This window comes from Sinocyclocheilus anshuiensis, unplaced genomic scaffold, assembly GCF_001515605.1.
Source record: "Sinocyclocheilus anshuiensis isolate Anshui unplaced genomic scaffold, SAMN03320099.WGS_v1.1 scaffold1024, whole genome shotgun sequence".
NCBI lineage: Eukaryota > Metazoa > Chordata > Actinopteri > Cypriniformes > Cyprinidae > Sinocyclocheilus > Sinocyclocheilus anshuiensis.
In genome coordinates this window covers 1,557,564-1,582,561 of record NW_015552843.1, presented here as the reverse complement: position 1 = coordinate 1,582,561, position 24,998 = coordinate 1,557,564, and the positions used below count along the sequence as shown (strand labels likewise).

The 24,998-nt window shown below is 37.1% G+C and overlaps 3 protein-coding genes across 6 annotated transcripts in view; 2 read left to right on the top strand and 1 right to left on the bottom strand.

The window, feature by feature from the left end:
• Positions 1-5,362, top strand: part of slc38a5b (solute carrier family 38 member 5b) — a 19,714-nt gene extending 14,352 nt beyond the window's left edge. For all 3 annotated transcript variants that reach the window (XM_016459820.1, XM_016459822.1, XM_016459821.1), the window contains exons 8-16: positions 374-456; positions 954-1,012; positions 1,204-1,320; positions 1,567-1,646; positions 1,904-2,004; positions 2,217-2,341; positions 3,010-3,154; positions 3,442-3,539; positions 3,673-5,362. In XM_016459820.1, coding sequence (XP_016315306.1) covers positions 374-456; positions 954-1,012; positions 1,204-1,320; positions 1,567-1,646; positions 1,904-2,004; positions 2,217-2,341; positions 3,010-3,154; positions 3,442-3,539; positions 3,673-3,777 — 913 coding nt within the window. In that variant the 3' untranslated portion in view covers positions 3,778-5,362. The remainder of the gene's footprint in view (positions 1-373; positions 457-953; positions 1,013-1,203; positions 1,321-1,566; positions 1,647-1,903; positions 2,005-2,216; positions 2,342-3,009; positions 3,155-3,441; positions 3,540-3,672) is intronic.
• A 275-nt stretch (positions 5,363-5,637) lies between these two features.
• wasb (WASP actin nucleation promoting factor b) lies at positions 5,638-11,229 on the top strand. 2 transcript variants are annotated; one of them, XM_016459819.1, is made up of 12 exons: positions 5,638-5,927; positions 6,502-6,642; positions 6,977-7,063; positions 7,195-7,291; positions 7,414-7,440; positions 7,523-7,558; positions 7,897-8,089; positions 8,176-8,218; positions 8,362-8,515; positions 8,959-9,362; positions 10,179-10,290; positions 10,981-11,229. In XM_016459819.1, exons 1-12 carry the CDS (start codon positions 5,826-5,828, stop codon positions 11,034-11,036), a joined length of 1,452 nt encoding a protein of 483 aa, XP_016315305.1. In that variant the 5' UTR covers positions 5,638-5,825; the 3' UTR covers positions 11,037-11,229. The 2 variants fall into 2 exon arrangements, with proteins under 2 accessions (XP_016315305.1, XP_016315304.1); XM_016459818.1 differs by having other exon boundaries at positions 5,640-5,927; positions 8,956-9,362.
• A 2,631-nt stretch (positions 11,230-13,860) lies between these two features.
• LOC107667995 (semaphorin-3F-like) overlaps positions 13,861-24,998 on the bottom strand; it is a 43,087-nt gene continuing 31,949 nt past the window's right edge. The window contains exons 3-15 of the mRNA XM_016459726.1: positions 20,243-20,403; positions 20,028-20,090; positions 19,804-19,923; positions 19,493-19,586; positions 18,713-18,832; positions 18,464-18,609; positions 18,191-18,305; positions 18,038-18,107; positions 16,966-17,110; positions 16,648-16,870; positions 16,380-16,468; positions 16,157-16,198; positions 13,861-14,900 (exon numbers count right to left, since the gene is read on the bottom strand). Of these exons, the coding sequence (XP_016315212.1) occupies positions 14,463-14,900; positions 16,157-16,198; positions 16,380-16,468; positions 16,648-16,870; positions 16,966-17,110; positions 18,038-18,107; positions 18,191-18,305; positions 18,464-18,609; positions 18,713-18,832; positions 19,493-19,586; positions 19,804-19,923; positions 20,028-20,090; positions 20,243-20,403 (1,826 nt within the window). The 3' untranslated portion in view covers positions 13,861-14,462. The remainder of the gene's footprint in view (positions 14,901-16,156; positions 16,199-16,379; positions 16,469-16,647; positions 16,871-16,965; positions 17,111-18,037; positions 18,108-18,190; positions 18,306-18,463; positions 18,610-18,712; positions 18,833-19,492; positions 19,587-19,803; positions 19,924-20,027; positions 20,091-20,242; positions 20,404-24,998) is intronic.

Sequence of the window (24,998 nt, the reverse complement as noted above, 5' to 3'; positions counted from 1 at the left end):
GAATGACACTTAATGACAGTTGTCATAAACATGCATAAAAAAAACTTCATATTCATGACACGTGTCATGTCATGATTATGTAGGTGTCATGTCATGATTATGAAGGTGTCATGTCAGTCTTATGCACACCCCTTCAAGTAAAGTGTAACCCAATCATCTGCTTATCCCCGTGTTCTCCTAATGAGTCTAATTTAATCTAGCCAAGAATTAGATAACATTTTTTGGGTCATCCAAGGTAACCGCTGGAACATTCCAGCCTCAGAGCAATCCAAATCCCCCAACTGTTGTTGAAATACACAAACATTTGCTAAGTTCCTTGCAGAACGTGAGTTGGCTGGTTTTTCACTTTAACTTATTCTCTCCTCTTTTGAAGTGAGTGGTTCCTGAATGGCAACTATTTGATCATCATTGTGTCCATTTTAATCATCTTGCCCCTTGCCCTGATGAGACAACTTGGTAAGCCATTCTGCTCTGTGTTTGTTGTGAATCCATCCTTTTCTCATCCTTTCTATTTGCTTGTCACATTGCCAATGTCCATAATATTGTCCTCTCACAATCTACTTTGCTCATAAACACATTTAAAAGGATCCGTTGCTTTTTATGTAGAATCCTAAAGTAGAATCCAGTGTGATTTATTGATGTTCTAAAGAACATTTTGTGGCAGGTTTTGGACTAATTGGAAAATTTTCAGATTTTAAATCTACAGATCTGTAAATGTGGTAAATGATTTCTGTTGAAAGCACTGATTTGTAACCATAAACGAACTGAAATAACCACAGTGAACTGATGACAGAACCAAGTCAAGTCAAATTGATTTGTATAGCGCTGTATACATGTTTACAGTATCTTAACGTATCTTCATGCCTTATAGTCCCATATTAGCAGAATAGAGCTGGGTGATAATATAGTATAATATGAACATTTTGTGGAATATTGCCTGTTTTTTGTTGCAGGGTACTTGGGTTACACCAGTGGCTTCTCTCTGACATGTATGGTTTTCTTCCTGATCTCAGTAAGTTCACTTAATGCTGTGGTCTGTGTGTGGGCTTTTTGTGAAAGATCAAAAGATTACTCAAAACATTGCTACTTCTCTTATAAACTCTTTTACACTCTTCGATATTTCTGGCTCTCTTTCTCCTTGTCTCATTTTTGGCTTTCGTCATCTCCTGTTTGTCGTTTTAACTTCACGTTTGTGTTCCCTAGGTCATCTATAAGAAGTTCAACATCCCTTGTCCTTTTGATGGTTTCACCAACCACACTGCTGAAAACATATCTATTGATGGTGAATGTGAAGCCAAATACTTCACTATCAACCAGCAGGTCAGGAACTGTCCTTATCATTGCAAGAATCTATTCAGGAAGTCCATTTCTAAGTACCATGTTTAACTCTTTATGACCTCCACACCAGGTCAGACAGAAACAGACAGGAAATGCTTAGTACGTCGATGGAAATAAAGTTACCAAGCAACTACTAATTTCAGTATGATGACACAGGTGTGAGACCGCCTCACTGTGTGAGATCGGGAACGGCCTTGTGTAATTTCAGTTACTCTGGTTGTTTTGCAGACAGCCTACACGGTTCCTATCTTGGCCTTCGCTTTTGTATGCCACCCTGAGGTGCTGCCGATCTACACAGAGCTGCGCAAGTACGTTCAGAAAACACACGCTCACTATGAAAATATTCATGACCACTAATAATAATGGTGGTGTAAAAAACAGTTTGTATTTCTTTTGACAGACACTTATAATATACACTACCATTCAAAACTTTGGTTTTAAAACTTTTAAACTGTATCAAGACATTGGGTGTTTAAAAGGAAGATTCTCTATTATTTTGTTGCAAAAAGAGAGACATGCGTCAAAAATAAATCTCCTTTTATGATTGTTGTTTTGATACTTCTAGTCCCACAAAAAGACGCATGCAGGCCATTGCCAACGTGTCCATCCTGGGGATGTTTGTCATGTATCTGCTCACTGCCATCTTTGGCTACCTCACCTTTTATTGTAAGCACTCTGGATTATAAATTAAACCTTTTGTCTAATGCTGCAAGCGAGGCATCACTGATGCTGTCTGGCTATAGACTAGACTCACATTTGTCTCTGCCATAGTTGTTTCAAAATAAACAAGTTTTGGGACCTGTATCTGTTTACTTGTGTGTGTAATTTAAGCACAGCCTAGAAATAATAGTTAATCTCAATATATATTAATCTCTCAGTAAACACAGAGGCAGAACTTCTACACACCTACAGCAAGGTGGATCCTCTGGACACGCTCATCCTGTGTGTGCGTGTGGCCGTGCTGGTGGCCGTGACTCTGACTGTTCCTGTTGTGCTCTTCCCGGTAATGAGACTCTTTATTGACAGAGTTACATGGTGATGTCCAACTAGCTTTCCTGGTTAATATTTCTGAAAAGACAAAACCATGTTGTAACATACTGTCAAAATGTAAAGGGATACTCCACACAAAAATGATACTCGCACTTATGCGGTCCCAGATGACTGTCTTTCTTCAGATGAACATACATTTTTTCGAGTGCATATACTGCAAGTGTATGCTTCAAAAACCACACAAACCGAACATGATAGCAATCTATATGACCAAAGTTGATAAATCAATGTTTTCTGAAGAGAAATGATAGGAATGTGTGAGACAAATACTAACATTTTCAACTTTTTGGACTATAATCCAGCACTTCCAGCCAACTGTCATATGCTTGGTTCATGAGAGCTTGGTAAAGCACTATGTCAGCACTTTCACACAATGTGCTTAAATCACAATGTGGTCATGCTTACATCAAGCGTGACCTCATGAACCCGTGTAAGACAGTTGGCCGGAAACAATGGTTTACAGTTTAAGAAGTTTCAAATGTTACTTAACTGGTGTTTACTTTTTTTTTTTTTTTTTTTGGGTGGAGTGTCCCTTAAATGTTGAAAGACTCAGTAAACAATGTTTGAATGCAGGGCAGATGTTTAAATTATTTCAATTTCTTTGTCATATTGTGTTTTCAGATTCGTAGAGCCCTCCTTCAGCTTCTATTCCCTGATAAGCCCTTCCACTGGGTGCGTCACATCTCTATTGCATTGTGTCTCCTTTTCGTAGTCAACCTGCTTGTCATTTGTGTGCCCAACATTCGTGACATTTTCGGCATCATTGGTGAGTAAATAATGAAAATTGTAGAAATGCACTTAAAGAAAATACCAGTGCTTGCAATGCAGTGGAAGAACATTACTGTAGTTTTAGTTTAGTTGCAAGAAAATCTAATAAGCATGATAAATGACTAAATGACTGAAAGTGACTTCTGTGTACGCTGTGCTACCTACATCTCTTTGACTACTGACACTATATTGACAGTTAGCAAATGGATCTTTTTTGCCCAAATTTCACTAATGTGACCACACCTTCAGCTTAGAAGTGTCATTCATTTTTTGTTAATTTCATAGGTGCAACCTCTGCTCCGAGCTTGATCTTCATTCTCCCAGGTCTTTTTTACATCCGTATTGTTTCCAGCGAACCAATGAACTCAAGACCAAAAATTCAGGCATGTCTTAAACTTTCTCTACAATTTGAATGAAAATAAGGTTCAAATCAATCAAAAGAGAATGCAATTTTATTATGGTTACCTGTTAGTCAGATGTTGGTAGTCATTAAAAGCTCCTGCTCTTGTGTTTCAGGCTGCCTGCTTCACTGCTCTGGGCTTCATCTTTATGAGCATGAGCATGACGTTCATCACACTGGATTGGGTCTACGGAGAGAATCGAAGTGGAGGAGGTCACTGATCTTCAAACACTATACTGTAAGGGTCCAAAAAGCCTTCTTAGAGGAACATCACTAACCCTCTCCTGAACCTGAGAGAAACCAAAACATCACTTAGGCTGGACCCAACTGACCTCTGTTTTCCCACTGAGTAAGGAAAGGACTGATGTCCTGCCATCTTTAAAATAAAAATGGATAAAAATCCTATGATGTTTCATGGTGGAGGATTTCTGGGGACACAGAAATGTCATGCCAATTTGAGGCTGTTTCTACAAACGGGCCTCGTAACGATAAAGGATGCTTGTGTTGGAGATGGAAGTCTAAATAGCTTTAAAATAATGCTAAAAGATACAGCAGAAACCAAAATAAACAACTGGAGAGGTTTGTTTTGTCTGATGGATACCAGGAAACAATCAAGTTTGTCACATATCATCTGTTCTGTTGTCCTCATCAAATGAAAGCCATAGTCCCAGAGTGCAATACTAGGGAAATTGAAATATATTTTCCTGCTTCAATTTGTTCATTAAAAAATGTTGCTCATGATAAGAAAATTCAACATAATCTCAGAATGGCTGCAGACCTGAACTGAATATGTCAGTGTCTGTTATATCCGAGAATGAAATTAATGAATTTGTGAAATTTACCAGAAAAAAAAAAAGTATTTCAATTGAAAACTGGTCCTGAAATATTGTGTGATATAAACTGCACTACAACTGAACACAGACAATCAGCTTTACACCGTTTCAGGTTTTTTTTTTCTTTCTGTTGGATATTATGTCAAACAAATGTGAGGTACATACAGTTGCAGTATTTTGTGGTGCAGTGGGGTGGAATGCCACCTATTGTGAGGAACAGGTGAATAACTATGGTTAAGGTGCTTAATTACATTGCTGTGATGCATATAATGATGCAAACAAAGCCTAACCTGTGAATACAGTGATTCATGCCATATTCTCAATGATCTGTCAATCTAACAACAGTATAATGTGTCATGAATTGTCCAACCCATCTCTAATTATTTTAATTAAGTTAGGAATTGATGGAAAAGTGATTGTATAGGCTGTTTGTAAAGGAAAAACTATTAAATAGGAAACACAAAATATTTTAGACCCCACTGAAATTTTTACTCATGAAAAAGCACCAACAATTGCCGAAAACTCTTACACAACAAAATCAACAATGACTTTGCATGTCATTAAATGACATCTTTTCCTCCTGGTCCCCTGTAGACTGTGAGACAATGCAACGCTTGAAAGTGATCTCAATGCACACCCCCTCACAGTATCAGACCATTGCTAATACCATTAAAGAATGGCAATCCCCCTCCTCTTCAAGTTCCCACTGTCCTGCAATGCCTATTTATTCTGTTTTAGGGGAAATAAATACATTGTTTCAATGACTCTGTGTTTGTTAGTTAATTAGAAAACAGGCCCAAAATTGTATGAGGTTAAAGATCGACAGTTCCAATGTAAAAACAAATGCACCAAAGAGAGTTGGCAGTTGAACAAGTGCCTTTTTTGACTGCTTTTACATTTGTTTGTTGGTTTACTGAACTGGCCTTTGACTTTGTCATACTTGCCGTTTTCAATAAAAATTGTGTGGTCAGTATTAAAAAGTGCAACATGTATGTATTTATTTTTTGTGTACCCCTTTGAGGACAATGACATTTATAATGTCTATTCATTGAATCCCTTATGACATATGAAAGCACTCTATCTGACTTCTTATTGTTCATTCCTTTACTTATTTTTCCTATTATCTTTTTTCTTTAACATGTAAGAAAATGTTGAATATATGAGTGAAGGAGGATGTACAAGGCACTCCTCCTTTCTTTATGTGAGCGAAGGAACACGTCCTGTCCACGACATTCTGAGAGCAGATCTGCGCAGTGGTTTTGTTCTTCCTGTTCTCTTTTGCTGTGCTGCATTTACATCAGATTACAGAACACGGAAGCAACAGTTCCTTCGAACCATTCGCCTGTTCTAAAAAGGCTTCAGGCAGGTACTGTGGGCTAAGCAAGGGCCCCAGGCGTGGAGTCCCAAAATCTGAGTGTCCATTACATCAAGGAGAGATGAGCAGAGGAAAAGCCAAGGGGCACGAGATCGTGCACAGTTCTCTCCTTAGCAGCCAGGAGAATGAACGCCTGCTAGAGCTGCTGGGAAGGAGATGCGTGGTGAGTGAAGTCACTTTGATTAGAAAGCCAATCACGGATGGACATTCTGTCCCACAGAGGATGTTTTGGGGATATAAATCAATCAGATATAAAACAGAAACTCCTGAAAGGACAGACATGGTGCGGAAGTCACAGATGAGATTGGAGCTGTTACTGTTGATGTCAGTTAAAGGTCAAAGGGAGACTCAGCTTTTCAAGCTGTTTCGTTGTCTGTGTGCGGAATGAAAAAGATGAAGAGAATGCATACAAAACAACCTGTTACAGAACATGCTGTAAAAGCCAAAGTTTTGCAATTAGCTCCACCTAGGAAAACTTACATTATAAAAAAGTATATATATATTATATATATATATACATTTCACAACACTGTTAACCTGTCTGCTGCAGTGACAAATGATGTATGTAACGGCAAAGTTTAACTGGAGAGTGAGAGGAAATGCTATTTGAGGCCACTTCCTGTTGTTGTAGAGGATGCTGATGTCTTTGCTTTAGCTTTTGTTGTAATACTTCACTCATTAATCTTTTATTAATGCACTTTTATGTCAGTTTATTGTGTTTGTGTGTGTGTGTGCAGACCATGGCCACAGCGGTTGTTCAGTTGTACATGGCTCTTCCTCACAGTCCGACCCAATGGAGTCTCCAACATACAGGAGTTGTGTGTTTCGTTAAGGACAATCCTAAACGTTCATACTACATCCGGCTCTATGACATAAAGGTTAGAAATGCAGATTCTAATCTGTAGTGCAAAAAATTATCATAACTGATCTTTAATTCATCAGAATTGTTATGCAGAATGTTTATGCATCTAGCATCTTTGCAGATAAAGATGTTCTCTGAGATTATATATTAGCCCAGGATGATAAATGGATTTATACTGACTCCTGTTAGCATGACCAAGCTTGACCTGTGGCTAAGCAGGCTGAAATGAAATAAAGATACACTTTCTGCTTTGAGTTATGATTCACAGCAACTCAACTCAGCTCATGAAGTCATACGGTGGTAGAAATAATATTCGTGCATGTTCATTTTATTTATTTATTTATTTTCAGGAAGGCAAAATGGTTTGGGAGCAAGAGCTGTATAATCAGATGACATATTGCTGTCCAATGAGATTCTTCCACACTTTTGCAGCTGATGTGGGTACAGGCCCTTTAAAAATCTCAATGCAAGCCAAAACTCAACGCTGTGTAAAACGCAAGTTTTCACTGGAAACTCAAAATCTCACAATCTGAGAGATCTAATATATTTGAATGCACTTGTGTCTCAGGACTGTCAAGTAGGTTTGAACTTTGCCAGTGAGACAGAAGCTGAATTTTTCAGAAACATGACTGTGGAAAAGATTAATCAGAGATCCAATCATCAGGGTCAGTTACTGTCATTCTCATTCATATTTTATATAAATTTTTGCTAGGCTCATTACCCATAAATCCTCATATTTCATCAGTATCTCTTTGTGCCTTTTTTATATATATATATGCATATTTAGAAAAAAAACAGCATGCTCCGTCTGAAGGTATGTGTGCACAAGGTTAAACATACACTTAGTATTAACTGTTAGATTAGCATTTTAAGGCTGGTTTTATTTTTATTAACAGAAAACCGGGCACTACCACAAACCCCTCCAACAAATGGTGAGTCACTTTTAAACACTTCATGCACTTCATGTCAATTCTGTCATCATTACTCACCCTCACCTCCAAACCTTTATGACTTTCTTTCTTCTGTGGAAAGCAAAAGAAGATATTTTGAAAAATGTCCCAGTGTTTTTTTCTTATGTAATGAAATTCAATGGTGTCCAAAGTTGTTTTAGACAATGTTTGTTCTCCAAAACTCCGTATTTTGTGTTCAGCAGAAGAAAAAAGTTCATTTTTGGGTGAAATGTCCTTAACTTTAACGTATCTTGCAGAGATCACATGGTCTAACTCATTGATAAATGCAAGTGTTTACCCTATATATGTCCAATAACCAGGTCCAGTTTCACAACCAAATGTAATGGCCACGGTGGACATCCAGAACCCAGATATTGTGGCATCAAGGTACCGCTCCACCCCAGTGCTGACCCCCGCACCAGCCTCACTCTCCATAGGCAAAAAGGACAAAAAGGGAAAGAAGAAAGGCCCAAAGCTCACTAAGGCAGATATCGGAGCTCCTAGTGGATTCAAGTAAGAGAATTTTCCCATAAGTTGGACACTCACCTTGTGTTTTGTTTAATTTGTTTGACGTGATGCTGCCTCTCATTCCTCTTCAGACATGTCACTCATGTTGGGTGGGATCCAAACTCTGGTTTTGATGTAAGAAATGTCCTTTTTCCTTACAAACTGCATAAAAGCATATTTCGTCACATAAACTGATACTCAATGCTTATTCTAATTGAAATGATAAAGGTAAAAAGTAACAAACCTGTATATATGAACACTGACTTTGGCCCCTCTAGACCAACAATCTTGACCCTGACCTGAAGAAACTGTTCAACAGTGCTGGTATCAGTGATGCCCAGCTTGCAGACAAAGAAACATCTAAGATCATCTATGACTTCATCGAGCAATCTGGAGGCCTGGACGCAGTAAAAGAGGAAATGAGGAAACAGGGTGAGCTCATTCAAAAATCAAAATGTAATAAATTCTGTGTGGAATATTTGGACGTTTGATTTGGATCATTTCACCTTGATAAGATCCTTAATGTCAGCATGACATGAAAATTCAGATCTATTTTCTAAATGCATCTTTTTTATCTTATTGTAAGCGATTAATCTATGCATACTTTATTTAATTATTTTTAATTTTGAGCTCATCATTTTTTTCAAAATGTCATGACTTGATCTTCCGATGAAAAAGACAGACTTCTCTGCTGACATATGCCGGACTTCTCCAATCATTTTGTCTGCATAAACCCCGCCCCTTTCTCACAATCGACCACAAACTCACATTCAGATCTGTCTCCATCCAATCAACAACCAATCAATAGAACCAAGTCCAGGTTCTTTTTTTTTTTTCAGTTTCATTTGACTTTAATTATGCTTGTTGCCCAGATGGTCCTCGTTCTGCCCCTGCACCTCCTCCACCTCGCGGCGGGTGTCCCCCAGTCCCAGGTCCACCTGGACGTCCTGCACCACCTTCACGCAGCCCTGTACCCCCGCATCGCGGTCCACCGCCACCTGCACCACCTGGAGGGCGTTCTGGGCCTCCACCCCCTATGCTATCTTCTCTCCCGCCACCACCACCCCCCAGCCACAGTCACAAGCCACCTCCTCCACCTATAGGTGGCGGTGCACCTCCTCCACCTCCGCCCCCACCTCCTCCCCCACCGCCGCCGCCTTCTTCAGCCAGTAACATCCCCAGTAGTCTTGGCAGCTCAGCACCACCTCCTCCTCCCTCTGGTGGTGGAGGACGAGGAACCTTAATGGAGGAAATTCGCCGTGGACGTGTGCTAAAGAATGTACGTGAGATGCAGATGCAATGCATTTTGTTCAGCCGTTTCTATAAGTATTAAGGGCTGTTCATAGTAACGATAACGTGATAATAATCATTATAATTCATTGAGAATAGGGAAGTCAGCATCACAGCTATAATGATAGCGATACAGAGGAACAATACCAGTGCAATCACTTTCAGAACTAGCCTATTTTTTTACGTTATCGTGCATAGGCCTAGTTATATTTATCTTTATCGTTATCATTTTACATATCTGTATATATATCTAATGGTTAGAGAGTTGGACTTGTAACCCGAAGGTTGCGGGTTCAAGTCTCAGGTCTGGCAGGAATTGTAGGTGGTGAGGGGTGGATGTACAGCGCTCTCTTCCACCCTAAATACCACGACTGAGGTGAGACCCTTGAGCAAGGCACCAAACCTCCAACTGCTCCCCGGGCACCGTTTCATTGGGTTTGTGTTCACTAATGTGTGTATGCACTTGGATGGGTTAAATGCAGAGCACAAATTCCAACTATGGGCCACACATCACTTCACTAAAAAAATATATATATATATATCTTGGTGTAAATGGGTATTTTACTGTGCTTTGTTGGGTATAACCATTGTTTCGTGGTTTTTATATCAGGTGTGTGTGTTCACAGTGTGTGTGTGTTCACTACTGTGTGTATGCACTTGGATGGGTTAAATGCAGAGCACAAATTCCAATTATGGGCCACACATCACTTCACTAAAAAAAATATATATATATATATCTTGGTGTAAATGGGTATTTTACAGTGCTTTGTTGGGTATAACCATTGTTTCGTGGTTTTTATGTCAGGTGTCTGAATCCCCGGACCCTAATCCTCCAGCTCAAGATGAATCCTCAGGGGGAATTGTGGGAGCTCTGATGATGGTGATGCAGAAAAGGAGTAAAGTTATCCATTCCTCAGGTAACTCATTTAATAAATCTATTATTTTCACAACCACGGGTCATTCAAAACATGGGTTAACAAGAGCCTAAGTTATCTTTTTCCATATTTCACATTTGTAAATCGCGTCTTAATGTTCTTATTTGCATATTTTCGGTGTTTAATTGACTGGAGGAACACAGCATGCACTCGAGCTGTTTCAAATAGCGGCTGGTCTCCTTGTTGGGCATCAGTTTGACTTACATTTTTCCTGACAGTCTATTCCAGTTTGTCCTGGACCATCCATGTAAAAATATACGTTTTTTTCTTCACTTATATTAACGGGTTTTATGTTACTTTTTGACACGTTACTTTCTCTCAAACGCTAAAACGAAGTGCCGCGCAGCGCAGGCGTTAACATTTCTGCTATTGCGCAAAGCTAATGAATATTTAATGAAACGAGCGCTGTTTTGTTTTATGATTGGTTGGTTGTTCTACGCACAAAAAAAGAAACTCTCAAGACAAAACACAATAAACAGAAAAGAGTCCATTAAAATGTATTTTCAAGTTGCTGCTTGCATATAAAGGCACGCTATCGAAAAGGCGGTTGTCTTTTAACTTTATAAAAGCAGACTTTTATTTATTTGACGTGCACGGTTTAGTAGCTATCTGCATAATCGTTGTATAATTAGATGCAAACAAACACAAACTTTTTTCTCTGTCTTTCTTCAGGAGATGAAGAAGATGATGGGGGTGATGAAGATGAAGAAGATGAATGGGATGAATAATGCTTCTCTCTGCTCTTGGTTCACAAACTTGTGCCATCCACCAATTCATAAAAATGAGCTCATAAAGCTGATGCTCATTGGAAATCATTTTAGCAATAGGCATGAAATCGTCAGGTTATTCCAGATTAAAGTTGCACTGAATGATCTGAAGATCTTCTGTAAATCCAATAAAGCAATAAAACCCTAACGTTGACAATGAGTAGATTTCAAGTGTGTTTTGCAGTGTCTCAGCCTTGTTTCAAAGACTGGTCTGTTTTCATCTCCAGCTTTCACTTCAGTAGCTCAGCAGTAGTTCAGTGTAAGTTCATGTAGGAAGAAGGAACTTTAGTTGAGCCAAACCAGGAGTGGTGTTAGATTTCATCCAAACATAGGACTGCCAAGTTTAACCACAGCTTTATGTTGGATATTTCCTTCTATGTGCACATACTTTTGACTCAACAACTGTCTTATTCAAAATCTGTCTCTTTTAACTACAAACCCAGTGATGTTATTCTTGTCGAGATAATACATCTATTTTTCTGAAGCCGTGTACAATGTTCTGTATATCTGTTGGCTGCACAGGACCTCCCCCTACAGGACAAATGTAGAACTAACAAAAAAGTTTACAAAGAGTATTAAAATAATCTAATTAATAAGTATTTATGATACTTTTTGATATAGATAGATGTCAGTTGTTCAGTGAGTTAGAACAATAAATAAATAAATACACAGATAAAAACAAAAACAGCAGTTTATTGTTATTGCTTTAAAAAACACCTATTAGGACTCCCAAATCCCAGAATACCATGATAATAAAATAATATTTATCACAAACAAACAATCACATTAACATGAACCTACACAAACATTGGTAAATACAAAGAGGAAGTATTTAGGAAGCAACCATATTTAGGAAGTTTCTGTTTTGCTCAACAACCAACACCAAAGGAAAGACACAACAGGACAAAGAAAGTCTATGTGGCATTAAAGTTCTTCAGAGAAGTTGTGTCGGATGTCATTCTGCACAATAACATCTCTGTGGAGAGGAAATAAATGTGGTTTGGACTCTAGAATATGTTCTCCACCCTTCAAGACCAGATAACATGTCTTGGGTTAAAACCACAGAGCGTTTCTTTGAGCGCTTTTTAAACACAGTCATAAATATTCCTCCAACATCCAATGAAGAGAAACAGTCTCTTATCCTTTCAAAAAATGACATTTGTGGGCTAGTCAACGTATATGTTCTCAGAAGAAAATTACACAACACATTCCCCTTGCTTTTGTCCTTTAGTTTGGTGTCAAGTGATATTCCATAGAAAGTGCTTGAAGAGGTAGACATTTCTGGCTTAAAACACTGCAAATATGAAATATTTCATGCCAACTGATAAAAATAATTTATTTTTGCCCATATTGTTTTCTTGAGAATCCCAAGGCTAATTTAAATGTTTCAAATGTTAAAATATATGTGTCTACAGGTTAATTGATTATAGTTTCTTCAAAGACATCTACCTCTTTCTCCTCAGCATCTCTCTATGTGTCCTGGTCCTGTTAATAAACAATACATACAATGACATTTTCCATCAAAACCAGCCCTGTCCCACCACCAAAGACCACAACACAATGAATATGTACACTCTCACAATAAATATGTTGTATGGTGTGGGTGAGAGAGAGAGCGAAAAAGAGAAAGACAGAAGGTCACGTGAAAGATGAGGAAAGAGAGGAGGTTAGTTTTTAATCCTGACCAGTGACTAGTCAAATACATAAATTTTCTATGTACATGTGTCATTGTCACACAACACAAAAGCACAGATACTGTGTTCATACACGAGCAAAAAACATGACCACATATCACCATTGACAAACCGTGGAATACAAAATGTTTCAATTCGATGGATTGAGAGAGAGAATGTTTTTAGTGGTCTGACTATCATCAGAGTACAGAGTCAAAGACAGAAGAGACCAGACTGAAAAACTGTATCTATATACAGTAGTTCAAATCAGGGAAGATAGTAGTTGGGGACAAGCATTTGTTTTACAAGACGACAAAAGACAATAACTGACTTGTGAAGTGCATATCAGGGCTTTTCACATTAATATCTATCTACGTCTGGTTGCATTGATCACACAGGAGAAATTCCGATGCATAATCCCTATAAACAACTTTTATATTTGTCATTTTGGTCCACAGTCTTGTCCTAATAAAACATTTAAATTTCCAGGGCAATGATCCAATCGTGTTGCAAAGAACTGCTTGTTCCATTACAAAAAAAAAAAAAAAGAGAGAAAATATATAATATTTTTAGTATTAGATAAATATTTTGTTTTACAATCCACATATTTGAAATGTAAAACTTTTTTTAAATGTATTTTTAATCTAATGTCCAATATTGCTATTGCAATTATTTTAAATTCTCAATCTATCTGTAGTTTTTTTTTCTGAAACGATAAACATGAATAATACTGAAATATCACTTTTGATAGAAACTTGTTTTACAGTTCAAAGATTTCAAATTTCTGTTATGGATCAAGATTGTATGTGTGTGTTAAGTGTTGTATATGTGAAGCACTACGAAAGTCTGAATTAACTGCCCCAAGGGAAATCTGAATTAACCGCCCCAAGGGGATTAAAAAAAAAAAAAAAAAAAAAAAAAAAAAGACTCAAATTAAAGCTCAAATATATGGAGGACTAGAAGTGACACTTAAAAGTAAAAATGATAGAAATAAATGATTGATTTATAATTTCTAAAACGATTTATTTCCATTTTAATGTTTAAATTATTATATTAATTTTAATTTTAAACGAATATTTTAATATTATATTCATTTTCATTTTATTTGTCACTTCTAGTTGTCCATACAAATTGACCTGTTCTTGCAAGGACTTTACTACAGAAAACGCTATAAAAAAATTGCAAATGCCAAGAAAAGTAAAAGCTTTAGTGGTCAAAATGATGGCAAGATATATTGTGCTATAATTGTAGTAATCTTCAAATGCTCCAAAACATTCCTTCCACAACTGTATTTTATGGTGTGGGGGTTTAGAGACGACTGACTGAATCAGCAATCTTTCGATTTCACCCCAAACACCTTTTGAAGCCTCTACAACGTACATGTTTCCAAACGTTTCTGACAGTATTTACACTGCAGTCATTGGTGTACTGAATATTAGAATGGAATAGCTTATGTTTAACATAAAACAGCAGTAGTTTTGCTGGTGTGGCTGGACGTTTTAAGGAATTCATTTCGAAAACTGTGTGGTTTCATGCTAGCTATGGAAGTGAGCACATCACAGCCAGATTTAGATTAGTTAGGGGAGCTAAGTGCATCAAACGAAAATCAATCTAGTTCAGACACAGTCTGATACATCTAATGAATCATTTTATTAAATGGACTGAGTTTGCCTAGAAGAAGGACATAATGATGGGGCACATGGACGGGACATGGTCAACCATTGCTGTTCCATTCACTGCTCACATGTAGCTCCTCCCCTTCCTGTTCTCCCGTGTGCCTGCGGTTGTTGCGTTTGGCTTTGTGTGGCTTGCTTTGTATCTGCTGCCTGTAGGACTGGCAGTACTGGTTGATGAGACGCACTTCAGGCTGTGGGTGGAGCTGGAGAGCAGGTGGGTTGGTCTGAAGGGGAGGGGGCGGCGGTGGAGGGTGGTGATGGGAATGGTGGTGGTGGTGCTCTGGTTCGATCGGGACGTCCGACTCGGTCAGCGCGTCCACGATCTCCCGGTCCAGGATCCGTAGGGAGATGCGTGCCACGGTGTGTTTGAAGTTGTTCTCAGTTGCCAGGCAGTGGTAAAGGCCGGCATCCAATTGGGTGAGAGATTTCAGCAGGATGCCATGACCGGTCTTCAAGACATCTTTGTCTCGACTGAGCTGAAAAGGAAAAGGAGTCATTTAAGCCTTCTAAATGAATGATACAAAACACAAAAGATGAATTTCGAAGCATGTTTCAACTGCTTTTGTCCATACAATGAAAGTCAATAGGAGTTCTAAACAGCACTTTCATTATAATGACAAAAAACCCCGGAGAGATTTTTCAAACTTCCACTGAAGAAAGAAAGTCATACAAGTTCAACAATGACATGAGAGTGCACTGTAATAAATTTCTAATTTTAATGGCAAAAGACTTTCAAAATTGTAATATTAATCCACTTAATGGCTTAACAGCAAGTTTCCTAATATACACTATACAACAATAAATCTAATGGGACGTTTCATGTCAAATGTCAACACAAATCAAGATATTTTTGATGAAATCGGAGAGCTTTCTGACCCTGCATAGACAGCAATGCAACTTACACGTTCAAGGCCCAGAAAGGTAGTGAGAACATCATTAAAATAGTCCATGTGACATCAGTGGTTCAACCGTAATTTTTGTAAAGCTACAAGAATACTTTTTTTGTGCAAAGAAAACAAAAATAACAACAATTTCTTCTCTTCCGTGTCTGTCTTCAACCCACGTTCACAAGAGTACCACCATACATGCGTGTGGTGTTGTTGAATAAAGTCATTATTTTTGTTTTCTTTGCACACAAAAAGTATTCTTGTAGGTTCATAAAATTAAGGTTGAACCACTGATGTCACATGGGCTATTTTAACAATGTTCTTAATACGTTTCTGGGATGGGTTTGGAATGACATGAGAGTGAGTAATTAATGACAGAATTTTCATTTTTGGGTGAACTATCCCTTTGAAGTATAAAAGTTTTTGAAAGTGAAAAAGAACAAATCATCTTATAATTCATAGTGAAAAAGCATACAGGTGCATCTCAATAAATTAGAATGTCGTGGAAAAGCAATAAAATATGTTACTGCCTTTTGGGAAGGGAAGAAAATAAAAACATAATTTTTTACTTTTTAATTGTTCAATTTTGAGTTAAAATGCAATTTTACAATGTATAACAAGGCTCCAGGCAACTTATGCAAATTATTTGCATAAGTAAAAAATATAGTAATATTTCAAATATATAAAATAATATAATATAAATATATTAAAATACCTAATAAAAGGCTAAGAAAAAGGACAACAATTTACAAAATATAATATATAAAAATAAAATCTAATTCAAAATTAACTATAATATATATCAAATGATACTCAAATAATGATTTTACTATAACTATATTTACCCTTTTAGAAGAAATCTTCAGAGTTTTGACAGCAGCTGGAGTCTGAACAAAATAGAGGGAGAAATTTCAAAACATTCAAAATCATGCATTATGGTATTTTAGGGTAATTCCTACCCAATAGCAAAAACTCAGCAGAAATCTGTACCCTTAAAAACGCATTATGGTATTTTAGGGTAATTCCTACCCAATAGCAAAAACTCAGCAGAAATCTGTACTTTTGTACCTTAAAAACCTCAACCTCTTCCAAAATGAGCTCTTCTGTTGTGCTGATGTCTTTTGGTAAGACAATCACCTTCTGGACTGTGCCACGATCTAAAGTTCAAGGTGAATCATGAGTAAACCAGATACCAGATCAGATTGGCCATGTTTTATAAGCTGTACAAATTAGGTGGTTCATGGTGCAATGCTGCACCTTCTCATGCAACTTCAGGTAGAAATCATCCTGCATGTAACTAATTAGAAAGAATCTGATATGATCAGAAATGTCTAACCTGTGCCCAGGAAGAGCACCTCGTATCTTCCATCCACAGCATCCACCAGATCCACAGCAATAGTGGTGAAACGGTAGTCAACTCCAGTCCTGACCACCAGTGGGCGCTTGTGTATTGGATATATAGGTTGATACATCAGCGGATGGGCGCGTACAAAGTTTACAGCCTCGTCAGAGAAGGCTTTAGTGGTGTGGAGATCAGGGGTGAAGGTTCCTCCAGGACACTAAGCAGTAAAAATATGCAGAAAGAGCTAAATAGAATGAGATATCAACAAATAATTAATAAGGTACCAAACTGGATTTCATAAGCAATACTCACAGTCCCTGGGCGAGGGTAAGGAATTTTGCCAGTATAAGGTGTCCACTGGTAGTTGTGGCCATGTTTGTGAGAGAAGGGTCCATTGAAGACATTTCTGATGTCTGCCATTGAGTACACACACACGGCAGAGCCTTTAAACACAGAGCTAGAGAGAAAAACAGAGAAACCGCAATGGCATCATAACTAATTTAACAAAAGACAATCAATATAAACACTGATCTGAATGGAATAGAGATGTTACACTCAACCCAGGGATTTCAAAGCTAAATAATCAGTTAGATATATTAAAACTAATTTTTTCACTGTTTATTTTGAACATGCTCATTTTATTGATTTTGCTTATTTTAGTAATAATATTTATTGTCAACGGCTCTTTTCCATAAAACAAAACAAACATGTGACCGTCAAGCTCTGAAGAGACAGAAAAGTAGCAGAGAAGTAATTTTATTTGCCTTTTGAACTAAGTTTTCCATATGATATCCAAGGGTAATATTCCATATTATATTAATTTCTATACATTAAATGGGAAAATTTAAAGTTAATTTTTTGAGGGGAAAAAGCTAAATATATTCTTTTATGAAATTAAGTCAAAAGTGTTTGGAATGGTTGAAGGCCAGTATGTAATGAAAGAATTCTTATTTTGGGTTTGGGAAGATTTTTTTAATTGTGTTATGGAAAAAGTGTCTCATGCCTACCAAGGCTATATTTATTTGATTGAAAATACAGTAAATCATTAACATTTTTTTAGCAGACATTACTCCAGTCTTCAGAAATCATTTTAATATGCTTATTTGGTGCTCAGGAAATATTATTAGTATTATTATTAATGTTGAAAACGGTTGTGCTGCTTAATATTTTTGTGGAAACCATGTTTCTTTTTTCCAGGATTCTTGGATGAATAGAAAGTTCAAAAGAACAGCATTTGTTTGAAATATACTTTTTTTGTAACATTATAAATCCCTTTACTTTTCACTTTTGTTCAATTTAATGTGTCCTTGCTGAATAAAGTATTAATATCTTTCTGACTACAAAATGTTTAGATTTTAGATCTGTGTATGAGAGGTTTTCTCACCCAGCTGTGGAGAACACAGCATACACAATGGGGTTCCGTTCATCATGGGTCCTTTGGATGAAAACATCTCCTTCAAAACAAACAGACATCAGGCATCAGAGACAGATTAAGAACATGTTATGATCATGTTGAAGAGAAAAACATATGCCATACTCGGTTCATCAAAGTAAGTCTCAACACCATCTGCACCAATCACAGAACAGACCAGTCGTGCTTTGAGGAACGTTGTCCACTTATTCACCAATGACCTCTGACCTCCATCATCATTCTAAAAGGGAAAGCACACAAACAGAAAAAAAAAAATATTAGACTTTAAACAAACCATGGGTTCATCTGATTTGCATAATGATTTGCATGACAAAAATCATCATGCTTAAAAGTTGATTATTAAGTCAAGTCTTGTGTCTAGCATCTGGATTTTCTCACCAGACAGACTCGGCCTACTCTCGCGAGGACGCTCGGAGCGCTGCCCCCCGAAGCATCTAAACTCTTCTCCCGAAAGAAGAAGTAAAGCTTATCATCATTCTTCTCTGCACTGTCTGGAATCTTCTGGATTTTTATAAACACAGGCTCTGATGGAGAGATAAAGGGATTTGTAAAGAGATAAAAAGGATAATATTTGTCACAGGTCTGTCTTTTCATTTTAATCACTTCACTCCTCTGCTTATATCATACCATTCAACCATCGGGAATCATACTGCTCGGTTCTGACAGCGGGACGGTCTCCCAAGGTTCTGAAGATGGCTGGATCTGTACCCATAAAGTCCACATGTACTCCAGCATACAGGTTCCCATCTGAAGAGGGTAGAATGAGTGTAATGTGGAGAGAAAGAGATCATGATGGATGAAGACTGGCTAAATTTATACTACTGGCCCATTTATACTGCTTGAAGACTCTCATACAACAAAGTGCTTAACAGAATAGTTCCCACACTTTTGACCAAGGAATTTCCAGGACTCCAGTCGATCAAGGTCACTGGTTAAGTAAAATAACTTCATAAATATGTCTGAAGGAAATTTCCATTTCTAAATCAGGTACTAAAACCTTTGATTTTATAGATTTAAACAACTGCACAAGTTTTACTCTACAAAGATTATTTCTTTGAAAGAAATTGATACTTTTATTCAGCAAGGATGCATAAAATTGACACACAAAAAAGACATATTGTTACAAAAAATAAATGCTGTCCTGTTGAACTTTCTATTAATCAAAGAATCCTGAAAAAATATCATAGTTTCCACAAAAACATTAAGCAGCACAAATGTTTTCAGCATTGATAATAATAAAATACTGTTTCTCAGGCAGCAAATTAGATATTAGAATGATTTCTGAAGGATCATATGACACCGAAGACTGAAATAATGGCTTCAAAATCGCATTTGTGCTTTTTGGAGCTTGACTACATGCTTTTACTATGAGAGAAACAAGAGAGCAGGAGAAAGAGAGAGTCTCACTTATCAAAGCTGCTGCGTTCTCCTGGCGGGGATCGTAAGGAGACTTTCCTTTTCCAGAGTCCACATAACCAGTAACCAGCCGGAACAGGTATTCCTGCACAATCACACACACAACTTATTAGTACAAAAGTGTCTGTACTGCAGAGCTAATCGTCACAGTTTTTATATGTGTAAAAAAGATGAAATTTTAACCAAATTATACAAAATCTTTTAAAAAATGCATCAAACAAAATATCTAAAAAGTGTTTTTGTATTGACCATCTTTGTTACTGCTGAACATTACGGCTGTACTGTAAATATTATGTGTGTACCTCAGCTCTCCAGCCTCTGTTGATGAAGGTGCAGATGGGTTTATAAGCTCCTGTGCCGCAGTTGTACAGGTGAGTCCTGTTCCACGGCTCAATCAGACGCACAAAGTTAGCACACTCTCCCTGAGAACACACACAAATGAGGAAAAACAATGCATTTTAGCAGTGAATCTTTTTCTTTGTCAAAATGATTCAATACTAAATAAAAACAGACTGTAAAAGTGTACCTGTCCACCTTTGCCAGTTAATTTACACTCCCCTTTTCTTTGTGCTGTTGCTGGCCAGTGAATCTGAAAACACACAAACCTTAAAATACTATGCTATTTAAAATACTATACCATAATCATTAAAAAAGGTACCACTGAACTACCATACAATTGGAATACTTAAATTAACTCAATCATTATAAGAAAATAATTAAAATAACTGTATAGCGTCTTACAATAAGGGGTTCTTTATTGACATTTTGCATGTCTAGAGAGACCAGATATTCACGGCTGCCCAGGTAGAGCCGGCCTTGGTCTTGGTCCATATGCAGGATTCTGTAGTCGCTGGTGTTGAAGGAGAAACTGAACGGCCGTATGGTTTTTGTCTCCAGTAACTCTGAACGAAAGATAGAAAATATCAGGTCAAACTAGTTAACATCAACTAAATCTTTTCTAAAAGTACCAGCGGTAGTTCATGTATGGATGCATTAATTCTTGTGAAATTATCTTTTCACATTTCGGGGTTTCGCAGAAGTGGAAGTCGTCATAGTTGGGTAAACTTCTATAGTGGTGAACAGGAGACCACATCAAATATATTTTTTACATTTCCATTAGCTCAAACAGCAAAAGAAGAATTTTCATGATTTTCAAAAAGAAGAAAATATAGACAGAGATTGATAATGGCAGTCAGAAGAGAGAAGAAAGTAAAATGTTTAAATAAAAAAAAATATTAAAAACTTTGCAGGATTTACGATTCTGATGGCCATTGAAACACATCCTCAAAGTTTGTGAAAAGGGTCTATCTATCTTCTCAGACCTTTCAGTTCAACCCTTCTTGTTGTCAGAGCCTGGGACAAAATGTTTTCTTTTCAATTTAATTAAATATTACTTAATAAATTATTATTATTATATATTAATTAAATAAAAAATATAGACTATATATGTATAATAATGAATATATATTAAATAATTTAAGTCAGTGCAGACCTCTTTGTCATAGTTTACATTAATTAATTAAGAAATAAGTTATAAAATGCAAATATATATATTTAAAAAATTTTTTTTTATGATATTTTAAATATTTTATTTTTTTCAACTCAGGCTTCTTTATCTGTCATATTTTTCACACAGCAGGTGCTGGTGGTTTCTATCTCTCTCTTTTTCTTTCTCTCTGAGGGAGGACACAAGGGAGAACAGAGCAGGTGCAGAGATGAGAGACGGCTCCAGCTGTCTGAGCACGCCGTGCTCCAGTGTACTAAGGGTCTGTTCTCCGTCTCTATCACATTCAGCCACTAATTTCCCCAAAGACACATCACCAATTAAAGCCGTGCTTTACACCAAATATTTAGTGTTTCCATCCATGTTCAGATAGCTTTAAATGACAAAAACTTAATCACATACATCACACAACAATAGTGCGAAGGCCGGGCCAGGGAATGAGGAGAAGCTAGTTGACTTTAAACATAAATCTGAGGTTACGAGGACGTGCTGACATCGTTGCCCTCTGAGAGTACCAAAGTGCGTGTGTGATTTTAGCGGAGCGGAACGGCGCAACTGACACAGACCGAATCTATAAATTACGCCATGTTAGCGTCATACCACAAACCGCTTTGATCTCAGAGGTATTACTGTGCTCTCATCCAAATGCCTGTCCAGCGTTACACATTGGATAAACAGAAATAGAACGGGGCCAGTCACAGGAAGTTCAGGGCAAAGTACGTGGAATAGGTTTTAGATAATGTATTAAATAAAGACATGATTAACCTCTTGTTTAAAAGGAAACAATGGTCTGAACGAAAGAACATTTAGTCATTCAGACAGATGTATATGAGATCACATGTGAACGGGTGAGATGCCACATATGTGTGTGTCTGCACATGTGTGTTAGGTGTGCTCCTCAGGGCTCTAAGTAGGTGGCGAAGTGTACTAGTGTGTGTGTGTGTGTGTGTGTGTGGTTCTGGCAGCTGTGTGGGTGATCCTCCAGTCATGTACAGAATCTCCCTGGCCCGATCCACAGGGGCAGGCTGGGATTCCAGACCACTCGCTGCGCACTGGGGCCACAGATCTATTCTCAGCGAGCTCTCTCATCCCCATCCAACAGGCTTCATCCACAAAATCCACTATCTTTTGGCAAGCAAGGGCAGCTTGCTTTATTCAGTAAGGAGGCACCTGACAGCCTGTAGACGTCAGGTCAGACCTTGACCTTTACCACTGTACAAACAATCTGAAGCACTCGCATCTGAAAGAAGTGATGTGAAGTGATGTGATTTGAGAGGTCGTTAGCGCAAACAAGTGCAGTCAAGGAACTGACACAAAGTCATCAATGTTTGAGTTTGCTTAGAAAAAAGCTTAGAATTGATAAAGTTATAACAAATGTTAATATACAACAATAATAAATAAATAACAACAATAAATAACTATAAAATAAATGTATTATGATGTTTTTGATATTTTAAAATAATAATAATAATAAAGTATTTGATATTTGTTGTTTTAGAATAAATTAATATTTAATTGTTTATTAATTTATTATATTTTGTATTAACTGTATATTATATTTTTATACTGTATTAATTTATATTTTCTAATAAATATCAAAAACATTATTATTATTATTATTAATGAGTCTGACGGTTTTTTTTGTCCGTTTTATAATAAAATAGTAAATTAACTTATGAATTATATTATATTGCATTTAATATTACATTACATTTGATATTATATTATATTATATTATATTATATTATATTATAAAAACAACAGTAATAAATAAATAAATATCTAAATGGTAAAATCTCCCCATGATACATTAGATGTGTATCTCTGAACGCCTATCATTTATTAGGTGATGCATATCTTTTTATGTGTTTTTGAGGAGCTCTGCTTCTAGTATTGTTTTCCAGCTGGCTGGACCAGTTGAGACTTTTGCCAGTGTTTGCCACGAGTCAAAATCAAATTTAATAAAATCACAATGGCATCATTTAAGGAGGACAAAAGCAGTCAGATTTTCCACTCACAATGTCCCAATTGCTAACATTTAATGTTTGCCAAACCTAAGTGATGGTGCCAAGTTCTGCCAACAACAGACAGATCAGGTTTAAAGCAAGAAGGGGAGAAAAAAAACTGTTACAGCCTAGTGTTTATAACATGTTTAATGGAAAAGTATGGCATTTTGTATATTTTTCCAATTAATTCTATGAATTTATAGTCTTTTGCACATGGACATACGTCAGAACCATTAAAACATCGCAGCTGAAGAGAAACGGCATGGTCTCATTGAGTCAGAGAAACAGTTATGAAGAAGCTTAATTCAAAGTGGTCAAAAAGTAAAATATCTACTGAAAGGTACAACAAACTACACAGATGGCAGTACTGTGAGCTAAACTTGTCTTTATGCTCAATTGTGGCTGGAAATACTGAATGACACACACACACACACACACACACACACACACACACACACACGCACAGTGTTCACAAATCTGATTATCTCAATACATGTTTGAGAGGTTGTGTTTAATTTAGTGGGTCATTATGACTCATTAGGGTCCCGGAGAAGTAGAGAAGAAGAGCACTTGAGTCCAGAGTTTCTCAAGACAGTTTCACAGAGAGACTGTGTTTGTACCAATCTCTTACCTAATACACAAAGACAAGCTAATAACGGTGGAACATGCTGAACATTTGGATTTGGGGAAAACTTCCTATTTCTTAACAGCTCCTCTGTTGCCTGTAAAAAAAACATTATGCAATGCTGTGGGGAGGAATAAGACGCCAGACCCCTCAATTAATGTGCAGTGGAAAACTGGATTTTATCCCTTAAGAGGCACACATCTGAAAAAGTCACTTAAATTTTATATATATTTTAATTATCTGAAAACTTCTCTAAATTATAACAAAACTCAGATTATAATTTCCAAAGACAAAGAAGCATCATGATTTGACTGAGACACATCTAATAGAGTAATCAGAGCCCAATTGCTGGAGGCAGGTGGACAGCAGTTGCTGCCTCTGTGAACAAGGACATCTCATTAAAAAATAAGTCTAGAAGAGACTGGCATATTAGAAGCTGCGTCAGCAGTTCAGTTCAGTCTGCTCAGACTGACTGTAGACACAGACTATATAAAAAGCACAGCGAACTATCCACGTCTGTATATTTCTTTTGGACGTCTCTAGTTTGAGCCTAGTCTAAACTCCCGCTGTGAGTCGGCCTTGACAGCTTCTTTGCCGCTGCTCTACCTCACAGACTTTATAACCCTCTGGCCAAAGACTTTTTTAGGAAATCAAAATATTTAGGTCATGACCTAAATGCACAAGGTTTCCATAAGGAAATATGTTTTTATTGCATTTCTAGTTATTTAGGAAGCTCAATATGACTTATGGAGCACTTGTAGCAATCTCGTTAAAATAATGTTCCAGGTTCAATACAATTTAAAGAGACAGTTCACTCAAAAATGCTAATTCTGTCATCATTTACTCACCCTCATGTCATTCCAAACCTGTATGACTATTTTGAAAAATATCTCTGTGCTGTTTTTTGTCCATACAGTGAAAGTCAATGAGTTCAATGTTGTAACATGCCATCTAAAATATCTTCTTTTGTGAAAAAAAAAGTCATAGGCCTGCAGGTTTGGAACGAGATGAGGGTGAGTAAATGATGACAGAATTTACATTTTTGAGTGAACTGTCTATTTAACTTGTACTGAACTATTCGTTTAAGTTCTATGCTCTAGTGTGCAGTGATGGATTCAGAATTATTTAAAGGAATTTTCACCAAAAACTGAAAATTTTGTCATCACCCACCCTCATGTTATTCCAAACCAGTATGAATTTCTTACTTCTGTTAAACACAAAAGAAGATATTTTGAAGAACATTGGTTCAACAGAAGAAAGACTCACACAGGTTTGGAACAACTTGAGAGTGAGTAAATGATGACAGAATTTTCATTTCTGGGTGAACTGTCCCTTTAACTGACTGTAGTTTCTGGATCAAGC

Bases quoted from the DNA above. Each gene is read 5' to 3' on its own strand.
- wasb (XM_016459818.1), top strand. From the start codon at position 5,826: ATGAGCAGAGGAAAAGCCAAGGGGCACGAGATCGTGCACAGTTCTCTC. The intron at 8,219-8,361 runs GTAAGAAATGTC...TGGCCCCTCTAG, and splicing joins ATCCAAACTCTGGTTTTGAT to ACCAACAATCTTGACCCTGA. The intron at 10,291-10,980 runs GTAACTCATTTA...GTCTTTCTTCAG, and splicing joins TAAAGTTATCCATTCCTCAG to GAGATGAAGAAGATGATGGG.